Source organism: Grammomys surdaster, unplaced genomic scaffold (assembly GCF_004785775.1).
Source record: "Grammomys surdaster isolate TR1022 unplaced genomic scaffold, NIH_TR_1.0 331, whole genome shotgun sequence".
NCBI classification, from domain to species: Eukaryota; Metazoa; Chordata; class Mammalia; order Rodentia; family Muridae; genus Grammomys; species Grammomys surdaster.
Window position 1 is genome coordinate 786,454 of NW_021604750.1, and position 17,708 is coordinate 804,161.

Consider the following 17,708-nt stretch of genomic DNA (forward strand, 5'->3'; position numbering starts at 1 on the left):
TGAGATTCAGTTAACACTTCCCTTGGTGTTTACAGGTCTCTGTCCAAAACTGTAGGGCAATCTGATAGCCACAGGAAAATGCCTTTAGGTGCATTTTAGGTAGGGGAAGTAAGGCTGACACTCCCTGCTTTGTCTTTAAATAGAGGAGGCTGTAAGATAAAAGTGTTCTCTTTTCTCCATGAAAAAAATTCAGAGAGCATGTGAATCTCTGCCCACATAGCATTTGCTCTTCTTTTCAAAAACTCTAAGGGTCAGTTTTTGCTCTTTTGGACTGAATAACCTGTTTCTCAACTTGGAGAGTGGGTATGTGGCAATCTGGTTTACTAGTATCACTCTATAAACATTACATATTTTATACATTCTTCTGTATATACAGGTCTCATTTCAAAAGCTACATAAATAAGATATGGCTTCATGCTCTAGTTAATTTTCATATAAATATACATGTGGATTCCCATCTATTCCTCCACCTTCCTTCTACAAATCTCCTCTGTTTCCCAGCAGCCATTTTCTAGAATAAGCTTTTTTGACCAAAGTCATCAAAAGATGACAAGTAATCTATTCTTAGCAATCACTATTTAAGGGGATTAGTCAAAGGCATAAAGCTAGCCGGGCGGTGGTGGCGCACGCCTTTAATCCCGGCACTTGGGAGGCAGAGGCAGGCGGATCTCTGAGTTCAAGGCCAGCCTGGTCTACAGAGTGAATTCCAGGACAGCCAGGGCTACACAGAGAAACTCTGTCTCGAAAAAAAAAAAAAGGCATAAAGCTTTACATTTATGTCTTCTAGTAACTTTCTCAATTGTAACCTTTCAGAAGAGCTATGTTATATCTGCAGTATTTGGCACAGTGCCTGGCATATAATATTCTTCTTTTCCAAAGCCTTCTTCTGACAAAAGGTATATGTGCTCCTAATAGTGAGTCATTCCTTCATCTCTCACACATTAATAAGTGATGCTGAATGAAGGAATGAACCAATGAATATATGCATATCACTCGTCTTGCTGTACACAATGTCTTTCTTGGACTTTTAGAATAGCCAAAGTTCGACTTCACTTTGCATTCCCATAATTCCAGAAACGCCATATCATTAGAACTGCTCTCCATTCTTCTACCATAGCAGACACACCTGGCTCACCTCCCCATTATTCTGAACACAGTCTAAAAGTTCTTCACCCCCTCATACGGCAACCTTAGGAGGGGTGGAGGTTCTTGCTACTCTACCTCTCCCACCTTCTTCTTTTTTTTTTTTTTTTCTTTTTCTGTATAGTCTGGGCTGTCCTGGAACTCACTCTGTAGACCGGGCTGGCCTCGAACTCAGAAATCCGCCTGCCTCTGCCTCCCAAGTGCTGGGATTAAAGTCGTGCGCCACCACTGCCCGGTCTCTTCCACCTTCTAATCTGAAAGAATTTGGTTGATTCTCATTCATCCTTTATGGTCCATCTCACCATAAAGTAAGTGTTCACTAACTTACTATACACATTCTCTATGCTTCAAAAGATCTTACACATGTGTGTCTGGTTATATTCTCACAACATATGTACAAGTATTTCCCCACAGTTTCTAAGATTCTTAAATGCACACCACCTATCACATATTTATATAATAAATGCTTGACATAAAAATTTATGGACTTAAACATCAGGGTACTTTTCAAAATTACATTAAAGGTTTCAAGAGCTGTCTTACACATCTTTCTTTGACACGCAAAGCTTACATACCTGAATTCCTTGTAGATGTGATTGAAAGCAAGCGCTGCACCTAGCCTCTTGAAAGCATTAGGATGAAGGGCAAGGCTGTAGAGCCGCTTGAAAAGTGACTTGCTGTTTACTGGACTCTTCTCTTGCTGCTGAGGTGTTGTTTGTTTAATGGACCATTTGAGGAATTCTTGAACACAACGTCCACAAAAATCTCTTAAAGTACTGTCAACAGGGTCCACAATACCATCCTTAAATAAGACAAGGACAGCTTCATTGTGGTTATACACTCATAGGATGATTAATGGTTTTGTGTGAATGTGTATCAACATTCAGGAGGCTAAGACAAGAACACTTTGAGTTTGAGGTTAACCTGGGATGCACAGTAAGTTCAGTCTAGCAAGGGCTATAGCCTAAACTATAGCCCTTAACTGAAAGAAAGAAAGAGAGAAAGAAAGAAAGAAAGAAAGAAAGAAAGAAAGAAAGAAAGGAAGGAAGGAAGGAAGGAAGGAAGGAAGGAAGGAAGGAAAAGAAGGAAGGAAGGAAGGAAGGAAGGAAGGAAGGAAGGAAGGAAGGAAGGAAAAGAAGAATCATCCAGTGATACTTCACTCCCATAACAAGGTATATGATCTGGATGAGTGCCTGAAACAGGGATGTGTGATTGTACTGTGTTTTATACAACAAATGGTCAAACAGGGTCCTCCTAAGTATACCACATTTCTTCTTCCTTAATGTTCATGTCAACTTCCATGGTTTTGCTGGCTCCAACTTAACAGACAATATTATAAAGATGTATAATGGGATCAGTTTCCAACAGCAAAGAATTATAGAAGGTTTGAACAAGTTCATTAGATAATTCACTGAAAATTTTGTTATTTTTATTTATTTACTTATTTATCATTTTATTTGTTTATTATTTTATTTTTTCAGTTTCTTAAAAGCAGGATCCTGTATAGAATTATTATGTCAGTGAGTGCTATTAAACTCAAATCCTCCTGTCTCTGCTTTGTAAGTGTTACAATTACAGATGTGTGCAAGATGATTCTAATGTGAACATGTCTCTCCGAAAATGGATGAAATAACTGGAAAACCCACATAAAATAATATTTAAAAGAATCAAAGTTATTCCTACAAGCTTAAAATTAAAATAAATATGCATCAAAGAACACATGCATCACTGAACCGGTACCAGACTCTAATTACCACCTCTATTACCTCAGGAAAAGTGTAATACAAAATACTGTGTATTCCATAACTCTTTAGTTGATGAATCTGAGTGCAAGAAAAAAATTAGATAAATTAAAAATTCCTCTTGAATTAAATACTATACCATGGATTTAAAAAACAAACTACTGCTATTGATAAAGAATATTTATACTTCTTACATAAAACACATTCTTTCTCTCTTATGCCATATGTGTGTGTGGATAGATAGATAGATAGATAGATAGATAGATAGATAGATAGACAGGTAGTTAGTGTGGGGGGGTGCAGCTCAAGACATGGTTTCTCTGTGTAGCTGTAACAGTTCTGAAACTCACTCTCTGTAGATCAGGCTGACCTTGAACTCACGGAGATCTAAATGCTGGGATTAAAGGCATGTACCACCACCATACAGCATGCATGCATATAATTTTTTTAACTTAAAGCCATTTAAAAAGCAGAATAAAAGTACATATTGACTGAAACTTATAAATATTAAGAACATAACTTATCAAAATAAATATGGTACTGTGTCTAAAACAGAAAATAGCAGTCTCTATAGCAAAAGGCTATATTTTGGTATGTTAACAAAGAACTTTTCCTAGAGATCTAAATGTACACTAAATTTTTGCAGTCAATTGGAATGAAAATACAGAATTCCAAATACTACTTACCAGTATGGCTTCTAATAAAGCAACAGTATCTTGACTTTCAAATTTCTTATTGTTAGTAAACCAGTGGATCAGCTGCATAACAAGTGGTTCATAAAGCTGCCTTGTCACCTGAAAAGATAATCTCTACTGTAGTTTAGAGCCTTCATATGAGGGTAAATGTACACTAAAAACTAAACATTTAGATGGCTCTTTCAACAAAGGTATTATTATCATTAGTTTCTTTTTCTAGTTCAGTTCCATGATGAACACACCCTTTAGAGTCCAAGAAAGGAATATATATACTCTAACTACGATCTAATTATTAAAGTAATTTAAGATACTGTTAGTATAATTTGTGTCAGGGCCTACTTGGGTAAGCCTACATGATCCTCCCGTCTATGCATCCTCTTTAAAGCCCAAGATCTAGCTTAAGACCATAGCCAGTCCCCTAACTCAGACCAAACAGCCTGGACCGTGCCATTTTTAATCTACAGACTCTTCAGACACCATATCCAGTCTCTCTGCCCAGCCAGGTCCTACACCTCTTAAACCCCTCCATACATTTTCTGCATCTCCCAAATCTGTCCCCGGTGCCAGGCCTAGTTTGGATAGTCCTGCTTGCCCTAACCACAATCCTCAGGTTCTTTTCTATGCTGCCTACCAACTTATCACGTCCAACCTCTTACACTAGCCGCATCCTACACGTCTTAGCAGAGGAGTCTTCCTGGTCTTCCCTTTGACCATCCCTCTGCAACACCTCAGCTCTATTCCACCACTCACACCTACTACCTCTGGTTGAGCTCAGAGAGCACGGCTTGAGTCACCTACAACTGCAACTCCAGGACATAAAATTTAGAAGAAGAGTCATAAATGTCAAACAAACAAACAAACAAACAAACAAAACAAGGAGTTTAAAAACGAAACAAAGAGCTCAAAAAAAATCAAAATCAACAACAAACAATAATAAAAATCACAAACATTAAGGGTGAAATAAAATAATTCATGGTTTGATAACTGAATTCAGTCAGGAGACAGGAACACTGAAGAATTCAAGCTGAAATGAAGGTGGAAAAATCTAATAATCAAATTAGAACCCCTCCCCTTAAAAAAGCCTTATAAGTAGAATGAATCAACCAGAAGATAGAATATCAGGTCTCTAAGAGAAAGTAGAGAAACTAGACCCTAACAAGCAACATGGAATAAAAACTCCAAAGAAAGAAAGAGAGAGACAGAGAGAGAGAGAGAGAGAGAGAGACAGAGAGAGAGAGAGAGAGAGAGAGAGAGAAAGAGAGAGAGAGAGAGAAGGAAAGAGGGAGGGAGGGAGGGAAGGAGGGAGGGAGGGAAGGAGGGAGGAAGAAAGGAAGAAAGGAAGAAAGGAAGAAAGGAAGAAAGGAAGAAAAGAAGAAAGGAAGAAAAGAAAATAATAGAAAAGTCAAACAGTAGTGGTGCACATCTTTAATCCCAGCACTTGGGAGGCAGAGGCAGGCGGATTTCTGAGTTCAAGGCCAGCCTGGTCTACAGAATGAGTTCCAGGACAGCCAGAGCTACACAGAAAAACCCTTTCTCGAAAAACCAAGGGGCTGGAGAGATGGCTCAGCGGTTAAGAGCACTGATTGCTCTTCCAGAGGTCCTGAGTTCAAATCCCAGCAACCACATGGTGGCTCACAACCATCTGTAATGAGATTGGATGCCCTCTTCTGGTGTGTCCGAAGACAGCAACAGTGTACTCATAAATAAAATAAATAAATAAAAAATCTTAAAAAAAAAAGACACATAGGAAATTAGAGACACCATGAAGAGATCAAATTTTTGAATTATAAGCATAAATGATGAAGAATCGTAGGTATTAACAATACAAACCAGATCTTCAACAAGATAATAGAAGAAAACTTCCCCAAAGCAAAGAATGGCACACCCAGAAAGAATGAGCACAAAAGTCAACAAATAAACACAGAGGAATAGCACACAGAGCACCAAACAGAAAAGACCACAGAAGAAACTCCTCAGCAACAGTGTACTCATATACATAAAATAAATGAATCTTAAAAGGAAAACAAAAGAAAGAAAAGAAGCTATGAAATTCCCTAGTGAATGAATGACGTTAGGAAAAAAATTCATCTTGAGTAAGGTAATCAAGACTCAAAAGAACAGCCGAGCGGTGGTGGCGCACACCTTTAATCCCAGCACTTGGGAGGCAGAGACAGACGGATTTCTGAGTTTGAGGCCAGCCTGGTCTCCAGAATGAGTTCCAGGACAGCCAGAACTACACAGAGAAACCCTGTCTCGAAAAAAACAAAATAAAAAAACAAAAAGAAAGACTGAAAAGAACAAATATAGTATGTATTCTCTTATACCTGGATATTAGGTATTAAGTCTTCAAGCAGCAAATGCAATCTGTACAACCACAGTGTTCAAGTATACCATCAGAGACTAAGGGAGAAGGGAGAATCTCCATAAGAAGGGGAAACAGAATCCTCAGGTAAGGATGGATCAGGGGTGGGAAAGTGGACTAGAATGGAAGGAACAAACAGGGAAGGGGAAGGAAGAGGGAGGGAAAGGAGGGAATACAGGGAGGAATAGCTAAAACGAAGGGCCACAGAAGGGGTCATATGGAAATCTAATACATTAGAAGATTCCTAAAATATATACATATATGAAGGCAGTTTAAATAAAATTGCCAAATAACAGGGGAGAATGGGCCCCAACTAGACATCTCTCATCACCATGTGAAGCTTCCAGTACTGGGAATAAATTTCATCTAACATAGTTGTTGGCCAAGGTGCTAGGTACTATGGGAACGAACCCTTAAACAATCCAGGCTATTGCTAAGGCTATGGGTTGCTTTCCAGAAACTAATGAGAAGGCCCTACTGCTTAACTCAACACCTACATAACTCACTGAACATGGAGAAGTCAAACTGGGGTTTAGCTTTAGAGCCTTCAACCCTAGAAACTAGTGTCCATATTACTAGAAAGTACTCTATACACCACTGAAGAACAGTAAACACCAACCCAACTACAAACCCTTCAATCTACAATGGTGACCTGCTCACAAAATACACTGGTACTATAATTCAAAAGAGATGTAGGTGCAACCAACAACTATCTCATTATATTTAAGGCCCACTCCATGAGATGGAATACATTCATGACACTGCTCAGATAGCTGAGAACTTGAAACTAGAGAGGCCAAGGATCTGAGGAAAACCAAACACTATACTGTTCTGCTAAAGTAATGTAGCAATAAAATGACTCCTAATGACATTATTCACAGCCTTGCTTAGCCATAATCAGAGAAACTTCCTCCTGCTGTAGATGGAAACAAATGCAAGGGACTCACACCTGAACAATGTATAGAGAGCAAGAGACATTGGAACACTAAGTCTTAAATAGTATATATCCATCAAATCTCTCCCTGTAGGACCCATGGAACTGTGCGAAAAGAGGTGGGAAGAATTTAGGAGCCAGAGGCAACAAAAACCATCAAGAAAATGAGGCCTTACAGACACAACAGGACTGATACCCATCTGTACTTGCAGAGACTATGGCCTGCATGGATCTAAGTCAGATGAGTTCCCAATGCTGAGAGGTGAAGCAGACGCAAGCCCCATTCCTAACTTAGAAGGTCTCTCCTATTGATAACTGCTTGAAAAGGAACAATTAGTTTCCTCGAATGAAGTTTCACTGTGTACACAAACCACATTTAAGGGCAGGTCTCATGCCAAGCAAAATAGCTAACATAAAACAAGCTCATATATTTAGCTTTTTAATTTTCTTTTGTAACATTTTTATGTATGTGTCTTTACATCAGTGCTATCTGTCCCTTTTCTCTGGCTTCATTGTTTTTTGTTTTCCTGGGTTTTTTTTTTTTGGTTGGGTGGTTGGTTGGTTTTTGTTTTGTCCTATTCTGATATATGTGTTTTTATTTTATCTTATTTTATTACTATTTATTTTAAAAGATGCCTGCTTTCTAATGAGATAGAAAGGGTGTAGATTTGGGTGGATGGGGAGGGTCTGGAAGGAACTGGGGGAGAAGAAACAATAGAGTATATTGTTTGAAAAAATCTATTTTCAATAAAAATAACATAAATTAAAATTTAAAAAAAATTAAACTGTAGGAGGTCATAGTCACTCACGCCTTTAATCCCAGCACAACTTTAATCTTGGGAAGCAGAGGCAGAGAGAGAGGCAGAGAGGCAGAGAGAGAGGCAGAGGCAGACAGATCTGAGTTTAAGGTGAGCCTGTCAGCCAGGCAGTGGTGGCGCACGCCTTTAATCCCAGCACTTGGGAGGCAGAGGTAGGCGGATTTCTGAGTTCGAGGCCAGCCTGGTCTACAGAGTGAGTTCCAGGACAGCCAGGGCTACACAGAGAAACCCTGTCTCGAAAAACAAAAACAAACAAACAAACAAAAAAAGGTGAGCCTGTCTACAAATGAGGTCCAAGACAGCCATGGCTTCACATAGAAATATTGTCTCAAAACCTGCTCCTCCCCAAAATAATAAAATGCAATTTAAAAAATGTTCCAATCCCCAGGTCACTGGACCAAGTATGTCAGGAAGGTAGCAATGACTGCTCATGAAACCACTTTTTTCTCTTTTGGTGTGCTGGCCCCACACTTACTTCAATCCTCCTGTCTCTTCCAAGCTCTGGGATTACAGGAGTGTACTACCATGTCCAATTTGAGATCATATTTTTTTGGAGTTTTTACAATTGTTTAGATCCTAATCACTTACTTGATCCACATCACATGCAAGTTGAAGCAGCACAGGAAATGTGTGCTTATAAAGCTGGTACATGGGAGGCAACCCCTGACCTTCAGGCATCTGAGTGGCTCTTCCCAACATAAACATAACCATGCTGTGTAACAGTTCACAAGCTGCGACCTAAGAAGGACCAAGTTCAACAAAGCTTTGGTTACCACATTTACAAAAGAATATTTTAAAGTTTTTTTTCTTTAATTAGCCATTTAAGGAAAAAAAAACTTATTATGGTAACTACTATGTACTCCAAATAAAAAACTGGAAATAGTAGTTTTTATATATAATTGATACTTGTGTTCGCTTTAATCTTTATCTAACAGTTAAGAATTGAAATTTAAAAGCTTCAGACTCTGAAGGTAATACATTCATATGAAATATATTTCACACTGTTTAGAACTACACATCCTGGCTTCATTTGTAAATATCACCTTATTAAGTACATTTTGGAAGCGAATTAAAGATTTACAAATTAGTGGTAACATTTGAGATTATATGTTTCCAATCTCTAAAACTAAAGTAATAATCAGACTCTTGCCAAGCATTATTTTTAAACATACTTTGCATTGCATTTCCTAATACAAGTTATTATTTATTATGAGGATTTATACTTAATTTTCATTTATCAATGACACCTACTTCTGAAAACATTTAAAAGTAATGATATTAGAAGAGCTAATATAGCTAGAGTGATATATAAAGTGCTAGAGTGTCTGTTTCTGAACCAACATATAAATGCTTTTAAATACACTAAAAACAATGAATAGAATGAGATACAAAATACCTTAGTTTGTCGATCACTAGCAGAAAGAGCCAATTCAGTGACCCGAGGCAGAAAGACATCCAGATAGATGACAGGCTTCATCTCTCTGAAGGGTACTGCAAAGCTGAGTCTCTTCTCCCTGTCCCACACCACGTACTTCTTCATCCTTTCTCCTGAGGTAGCTGATGAAAAAGGGTTAGAAGGGTGCTTTTAATTCAAGATCTTTCCTCTTACAGCTCACTAGCTAGACTAGGGCACTTTTAAAGCGCTTTGTCTTTCCTTTTCTCTGCTTTACTTTCGTAAGAAGATGAAAATCCCTGAAGCTCTTATGTATAAATGTAAGTAAACTAGAACTATTGTTCAATAGGAATACGCAAATTCAGTGACAGTTACTTAAAACAAGATAGAAAATAATAAATATATTTGGAAAAAAATCTCCTTTTTGTCACCTGTGGTGACACATGCCTTTAATTCTAGCACTTGAGAGACAGAAGCAGGGGTACTCTTGTTTAATTTCCAGGCCAGCCAAGATTACTGACGACCTTTTCTCAACAAAACCAAATCTCCTCTTTTAAAGGGACTAGGGAGGTGGCTCAGTGAATAAAGTGTTTTCTACATATGCATTAGAACCAGAGTTCAGATTGCAAGTCAACAAGTAAATACTGTGTAAACAGGGCAGCCCAGAAATACAGGCAGGCCCTTGGTTCAACTGTGCGATCTTGCCTTAAAGAATAAGGTGGAGCGTGATGAAGGAAGGCTCATGACATCAGCCTCAGTCTTCCATACTCACATGCACCTGTGCATGCATACACACGAGCAAACACCACCAAAATTTTCTTTTGAAAATACTTTCCAAGTATAGGATCTAATTTCTCAAATAGATAAGAGTCTCCAGTTAACACCAAACTTCAAACATAAAGACAGCTGAGATTTTCTAATATAAAAACACTCTAAAAGTATCCACATATTAAAATATTAAGTTTAGGCACTGGAGAAAGGGGTCAATAGTTCAAAGCACTCGTTGGTCTTGCAGAGGTCCTTTGTTTGGTTCCCAGCACCTGCATTGTGGTTCACAACCACCTATAACTCCAGTTCCAGAGGATCATATGCCCTCTTCCGACCTCCATGACACCAGGCATTAATGTGGTGCACATATAGACATTCAGGCAAAAACATGTAAAATTAATAAATCAAAAAAAAAAAGTAAAGAAAAACAAAAACACAAAACCAAGAATATCAAGTTTAGCGTTCTCCCACATGACTACTGCTGGCAGAGCTGTCCCACACCTAAGGCCAGAAGGTGCTACCTGGCAAAGATTAAAAAGTCTTTGATAGCCCAGCATGGTTGACACAACCACTAATGCAAGCACTCAGGAGCTAGAAACAGGCAGATCTTTCTAAGTTTAAAAGCCTGACTAGTCTGTGTAGCATGTTCCAAGCCATCTGGTCTGCAACAGAAAAAGAGAAAGAAAAGAGAAGAGAAAGAGAAGACAACATAAAGTCTCTTGAGCTGATCAACTTGAGGCTCTAACTAGTTTTTAAAAGTACAAAGTATGATTTCAGATTCTGAATGTGACCAGACAGAGCAAAGGGAAACTGATCAGTTTTGAGGAAATCTGAAAACCCAAACTGGTGTTCAGGGCAACAGGGGCAATAATATAGAACTGGGCACAGCATGTATGAGCACAGGCTGTCACTGTCCAGGTGACTGTGACGTCATCAGATGTATGTCAGAAGAGCTGGTGAAAAGTAAACATGTACATAGTCAACTCCAAACACAAACATACCTACAGGGTTACCTTAGGAAGAAGCTTACCTGTTACAAGACTTTTGTTTATTTGTCCTCCCAGAGATCCAAGTATTTGTACTACTTTAATTCTTATTTCTTCTAAGGACAATGCTTCATCCTGAAATATGTTCAGTTGATAAGCATGACAAACAAGTTTAAAATTAAAGTGAAGAGGAAAGATTATCTATTGTTAACAGTGCCTAATAGTTATGTAAATTCTATATAGCAGTACTATCAATGCTTCTGAGAATCCATACAAGATATAACTCTTCCAGTTTTATAGATGGATGTCCACCACAAGGCCAGCAGCTCCAAAGTGTTGAGAAGATCCTTTATACTCCAAAGAAGTACCAAGGACTCCCAAAGCACTTTGGTTTACATGGGACACACTCCTAAATGTTGCATTAGTAATTCAAACTTTTAAAAGGTATTTAAATAATGCTAACCCAATGCTATGTTAAAAACAACATACTTTTATGAAAACTAGTTTTTTCAAAACAAAAACCCTCAGAAGAGTGGATCTGCTTCATATTAATGCAAAGGGTTTAGTTGTATTCAAAGAAGTCACAGAGCTCATATGTGGGTAGACAAGAAAGTAACACTTCATAGTCATGTTAGTTAACTAATTATCTTTTATATCATATAAAGTAGAATGTAAGGCCTTATACATAAACTCTAATATGCTAAATTCATTTATCTTGCACTTTGAATGAATTTTTTTTTCACAATCATGCATTACTCATCTTAAAATACCGGTTCAGTAGAGAAAATAGATTTTCCAAATGTTGACACATTTCCCTGTAGGTGCCTAAAGTTACATTTGTTGCTATCATCACCAATCTCATGAGAAAGATATGTAAGTATCAGCTATCAAACTCATTGGAAGACTTGTGTGTTAATAGATATTTCCCTTGAAGAGGAAAGCTTTCTTCCTTCATTGAGAGAAAATGTTGGTCAAATTCAGATACAAATCTGAATAACCTGGGAGAGGGAACCTCAAGTGGGGAGTTGGTTCTATAGCGCTGGCCTATGGGCACATCTATGGGGCAATTTCTTGACTAAATGTTTAATATGGTGTGCCCTTCTCCCAGCCGTGAGCAGGCCCGAGATCTTGTTTACCACAATAGACCAGATAATAGGACCTAGGTGGAACTAGCCACCTTGGCTGCATGTCAATAGACACCTAGGTGGAGTCACCCACCTTGGCTGCAGGTACATTCTGCTATAGGAACTTGAAAGAAGAACTGCCCCTGGGCTTGCCTTGAGACATCTCCAGCTGTGACCTGTGACCAAGAACGGATTATCCCACCCAACTTTCCCGGCTGAAACTAGAAAGGGTTCGGGAGGGGTCTTCCCTTTAAATTGAGAGCTGAACATTAAAGCATCGAGCCTTGATCAGAGAACTTTGTCTTGGCTTCATCTTTTCTCGATCTCCATCCCCCTTTCGTTCCCAGCCCTCTTCTCAGGTGAACACGTTTGACTCGTGGCCGCAGGCGGCTACAATATGGGAGGACCCAGCCCCCTGTGGATAGGTGGTCTTGGGATATATGAGAAAGCAAACTCAGAAAGGTATGGAGAGTAAGTCATAAGCAGGTTTTCTTCTTCAGTTCATGCCTCTGGTAGGAACTACCCTCCATGGATGATGAACTTAAACCTGTAAGTCCAAAACCCTCTTTCTTCCCACTGAAGAAAAAAATATATAAATTAAGCAACTATTATTTTAATATGCACCTAACACAATATAGTGCTTTCCTCTATAGTCCTCTGCCTGAGGGCTGTAGAACATTTTTTTTTTAATTTTTTGTTTTATTTTTTTTTCCTAGAAATTTTACTGGGCTCAGTTTGTTGTACTCCTACTTGTTTCAGCTGAATCCCCTTCCTCTATCTTGAAAAATCCAGCACAAACAAAGCTATCTAAGAAGTGGTTAACACAGAAACTGACCTTGTTGGCTAAAGAAGGAATGTCCTCAACACTATCCACACCATTTGCTTCTGTAAACATGGTTAAACATGAAGGGAAACTTCTCTTCAGAGGTCATGAGACCATCCTCAGACAGTGATGTTTTTCAGGCTCTCTGAGTGCTGCTTGGTTTCTCAAGAGCCTGACTTTTATAACACCCCAAGTTGGTTTGGTCTGCATTTTATCACATCAACAGAAAGCAAACTAGGACACAGTGACCATGAAAAAAGTGGGATTTCAACATACAATCCAAAGTATCACCTAGGAGTATTTTCCCAGGCAGTCTCTAGGAGTGCAGGCCTATGTAAGTATGCATCCTATCTTATCACAAAGAATGTTAAATAAAATGCTGAACTGTACCAAAAAAAAGCAAAAAAAAAAAAAAAAAGCAAAAAAATCTGTGTTAACCACCATTATACAAAGGCCAACCAAATAAAAACAGAGGGTGATTTGAATAAGAGTCTCCAACAGCTCCCCCTACTCAAAGGAGAAGAGGAAGGAAGAATGGAGAGAGGATCTACATGAAGGGTACTAGGAGGATAGAGGGGCTGACATTGGAATGTAAAGTGAATAAATCTTTTTCTTTTTTTTTTAAAAAAAGAGCCTCCAAGGACTCATACATTTGTATGCTATGTCATCAGGGACTGGCATTATTTGCGAAGTATTAGGAGCCGTGGCCTTGTTGGAGTAGGTGTGGCCTTGGAATATGTCACGAGGGATGGGCCTTGATGTTTCAAAATCCCAGGCCAAGCTCAGCATTACTCTTTTCCTGCAGCCTGAAGATTCAGATGTACAACTCCCAACTATTTCTTCAACACCATGTCTGCCTCTGTGCTACCATGCTTCTTGTCATGATGAAGACTCACCTCTGACACTTTAAGCAAGCCCAATTAAATGCTTTCTTTTATAAAGGTTGTCATGGTCACGGTCTCTTCACAGCAATAGAACAATGATTAATACAGAGATGAGACCAGGGAGTTGGGTTGTAGTGATAGCCCTGACCATGTTGCTTATTGACAGAGTATATAGAGACTTTGGGACTCTGGATTAGGAAAGTAGCTGAATACTTTAAGCAAGGCTTAATGGGCCATCCTAGTAGAATCATGGAAGACAGTGGTACTGAAAACAATATAGATTATGGCCACCCAACTCAAGAGGATTCAGAGGAGAAGGAAGTGGCCTAGAGACCATTCTTGTGCTATTTTGGTGTAGAATGAAACTGTTTTCTGCTACTGTCTAAAAAAAAAAAAAAAAAATCTGCCTGAGAGTAAACTAAGTTTTGGATTAATGGTATTAGCAGAGGAGACTTCAAAAGACAGCCTAGTATTGATTGTGGCACGTGAATATTAGTGGTCACTTATACAGATCTATAATGAAAAGGAACAAGCTGAACCAAAGAAAATAAAAATATACAGCTTGAGGGTAGCAGGGAGTATAAAATAAAACTAAATCTAGTATAATAAATCTAGTATAATAAAACTAAATCTAACACTGAGCTTTTCAATTTTTTATTATGATTTCAAGCAAAGAATACTTTTTCCAAACTAAATTAACTTCCTTTGTATTTTTCTGATCCCACCCTACAATAAATTAAGAAAAAAACAAAACTAGCCAAGAGAGTATCACCAAAAGCACAAAGCAGAGCAAGCAAAGAAGCAAATCATCCTGTAGAAAACTGGGAGTGAATTCAACCTGATGCAGACATGGGTAAGGACATATCAGTCTCACAAGCCCCCATTAGTGTTCTGACTCACTTGTGAATGTGAACCACAGCACCCTTCACTCTGGAAAGTAGAGACAGCAAAGAAAGCACAAGCAAGACAGGGAGCCAGATAGTTAATGTTGGCTGTTTTCATTGCTGAAAAGATACCAAAATTATTCCTAGGTCATACTCTAAATTTGTATGCAAAACAACTCACATTTAAATAAAGATTTTTTTAACTTTCATTAAGTTAATCTCTGAATTACTTAAGGTAAGGAAAAGATTTCTTACAGGTGAAATATTTTTTGTACTTTTCAGATGTTTCACTACAACTTTATTAAATCCCTTCTGGGCAGCCCGAGAAAGTGCTGATACTTCCCAGTGGTTCCTGGTTTCATCTGTAGGCAGTAAACAAGAAAAACATTTTAAGCAATATTTACACCACACTATGAAATAGGAACATTAAAGTCTTAGTTATTTAAAATATGATTTCAAAACATAAAATAATGGAACACAAAGTATTCAGAATTGCTGTCTTTTGAATATTATTGTCTGTCAAAAGAAGCCCCTCTGGGCTTGGGTAAGCTGCACTTAAAAGAGGCTGACCATTTTGTGGTGGTAAGAGTTAGTCCTTCTATCTTAGACAGAAGCCAAACCTGGGACAAGCCAAGCCTCATAATCAAATCCTTGAAAACACGAGATTTCTTAAGTTCCTACTGGGACAGAAAAGGCAAGTTATTTCTTCTAGAAGAATGCCAAATCGAGTAAAAAGAAGTAATTGAAGCAAAAACTATCATTTTGTAACTATCACAATAATAAACAACTCAGGAAAAATTGTGAATGAATAGACACTAAAGTTATGAGGAAATTTTTCATGAAGAACAATAGTATTTACAGTATTTGTCCTAAAGTTTATTTTACTTGGGGGTAGAGACTGTGAATGGAAACTGTCCACAGAGTTTGACTGGTGTATTAGAATCTCAGTACTGTGTAGACGTTGGAATGCTGCTGGTCTAAAGAATGATTAGTTCTGGCCCTCTAGAACTGTTATTCCTTGACCACCTCAGAACTACTATCTTTTGATAATAAAGAAAAACCTCTTAGAACATTTGCAACTAGTTTCTACCAATCCAAAAGCTAAAAATGCCATCAGAGGTCATCTTGAGGCTATAAGGAAGCTTCTCCCACTGCTTAGTGCCTGTCTCTCAGGTGTACCTATCAATGTATTTTAACCTTGCCTTGATTTAGGGTTTTCTCTGGTCCATAAAACTATAAAAATGGTGAGAAACTGCTTCCACACTGGAACATGGAATTTGAGGGTAACTTAAAGCTGTGTTCCCAAGGTAAGGTCATTCAACATGGCTCCAAAATAAACAATCTCTTATTTCCCTTTAAGATGAGACCTGTGGCCAGGCAATGGTGGCACACGCCTTTCACCCTAGCACGCTCGTTCGGGAGGTAGAGGCAATCGGACGGACCTCTGACTTTGAGGCCAGTTTGGTCTCCATAGTGAGTTCTAGGACAGCCAGAGCTACACAAAGAAACACTATCTCAAAAATAACCAAAACCAGAAAACAAACAAACAAACAATAACAATAGATGAGAGTTGCACTTTTTAATCACAGGATGCACATGTGCCATGGTATGTATATGGTGGTTAGAGAACACCTTGTTTGGTTCTCTCCTTCCATCACTTGGGTCCTGGGTATTGGACTCAGGTCATAAGGCCTGGAGGTTACTGCCCACTGAACTATCTCAAACACCATCACCCTCTTTTTATAAATATTTATCTTAGTAGGATAAATATAGATTCATTAAGGAAAAGTAAAAAAAGAAAAACAAAAAACCTCTTAATAGTGGGTGAGTTTTCAAGAGAGGACCACCACCTCATTAATCTGAATGTTTTATGATTTGATCCCTGGCCCTATCTCCCTGCATAGCTGTAAGTCACATTGCTCCATGCCTGCCAGCTATTTCATATTGTTGCTATAATATGCCTGTCAGGAATTGACACAGAAAAATAATTTGACTCAGAGCACGGTCATACTGATTGCATATCCTGTTATGTCCTGTATGCTCTGTATGAGGTTGGTTAATCTTAAGAAATTACACAAAGTTTTACATAGGACCCATCAAGTTAAAGGCCAATGTGAACTGTTATGTCTAAAATGGCTAGAGTTAGAGCTGACCACTGGGCAACACTTCCTGTACCTGCATATGAACTCACTTTGGTTTTTTCCTTTATAAGCCTGCCCTGAAAACAGATTAGCACCACATTTAGGCTTCTGAGTCCTTTTTGTGGTCCCAAATGTTCAGTCTTGGGGTGTTTGTTCAATAAACTATTCTTACTTAACTGAGATCAGTGTTTGTATGGTTGGTGTGGCAATTCCTGAAGGCCAACAAATCTAATCACAAGACAACATTAGAAAAACCTAAATGGACATGTAAAGTTTAAAGTAACTGGTATACAAAAATATGTACAAACTACAACTCTAAGGATCTAAGGAGTAAACATCAATCATATTTAGGCCAATGTCCTGATTTGAACTTTTTTTGCAGGGTTAAGTACACCACAACTTTAATATAGGAAATATATATTGAAGGATCGTGGGGCAACAGGTTGGCAGCTCATTTCTAAGTTATTCAGGAAAGTTTTCCATTTACACATTTTATTTAATACTGTTTACATTAGTACTTTAAGGGAGGATGCTCTAAGACTTTAAGTATGAACAGCTGAGATACCTTGTGTATACCTTGCTGTCAAGCCTGATGACCTGAGTTTAATCCTTTTAATCCACACGGTGGAAAGAAAGAATTCACTCCTGTAAGGTTTCCTTTGACCCTCGCATAAGGAAAAGTGACTCATTCATACCTTCCCATCCCCAAATAAAATATATATTATTTTAAAAAAAGTAGTATTACTGTTCCTTATGAAGCTTTGATACAAATACAGTTTTGTTTTGTTTTGCGGTTATTGTTGTTTTTCAAGTCAGGGTTTCTCTGTGTGGCCCTCTCATTCTGCAGACAATATCCTTAAACTCAGAGATCTGCTGGCCTCTGCCTCCTGAATGCTGGGATTAAAGGTGTGCATCATCATCTGGCTCACAAATGAATTTGAAAAGTTACAAAAAAAAGTTTTAAGATTGAGGTTATGGGAACCAGTTATAACATCTATTTATTTCTCTTAT

The 17,708-nt window shown here is 38.3% G+C and overlaps 1 protein-coding gene across 1 annotated transcript in view; it reads right to left on the reverse strand.

Moving 5' to 3' along the window:
* Prkdc (protein kinase, DNA-activated, catalytic subunit) overlaps positions 1-17,708 on the reverse strand; it is a 199,243-nt gene that overhangs the window by 141,237 nt on the left and 40,298 nt on the right. Inside the window, exons 22-27 of the mRNA XM_028778260.1 lie at positions 14,812-14,918; positions 10,886-10,976; positions 9,091-9,251; positions 8,283-8,432; positions 3,572-3,679; positions 1,719-1,945 (exon numbers count right to left, since the gene is read on the reverse strand). Of these exons, the coding sequence (XP_028634093.1) occupies positions 1,719-1,945; positions 3,572-3,679; positions 8,283-8,432; positions 9,091-9,251; positions 10,886-10,976; positions 14,812-14,918 (844 nt within the window). The remainder of the gene's footprint in view (positions 1-1,718; positions 1,946-3,571; positions 3,680-8,282; positions 8,433-9,090; positions 9,252-10,885; positions 10,977-14,811; positions 14,919-17,708) is intronic.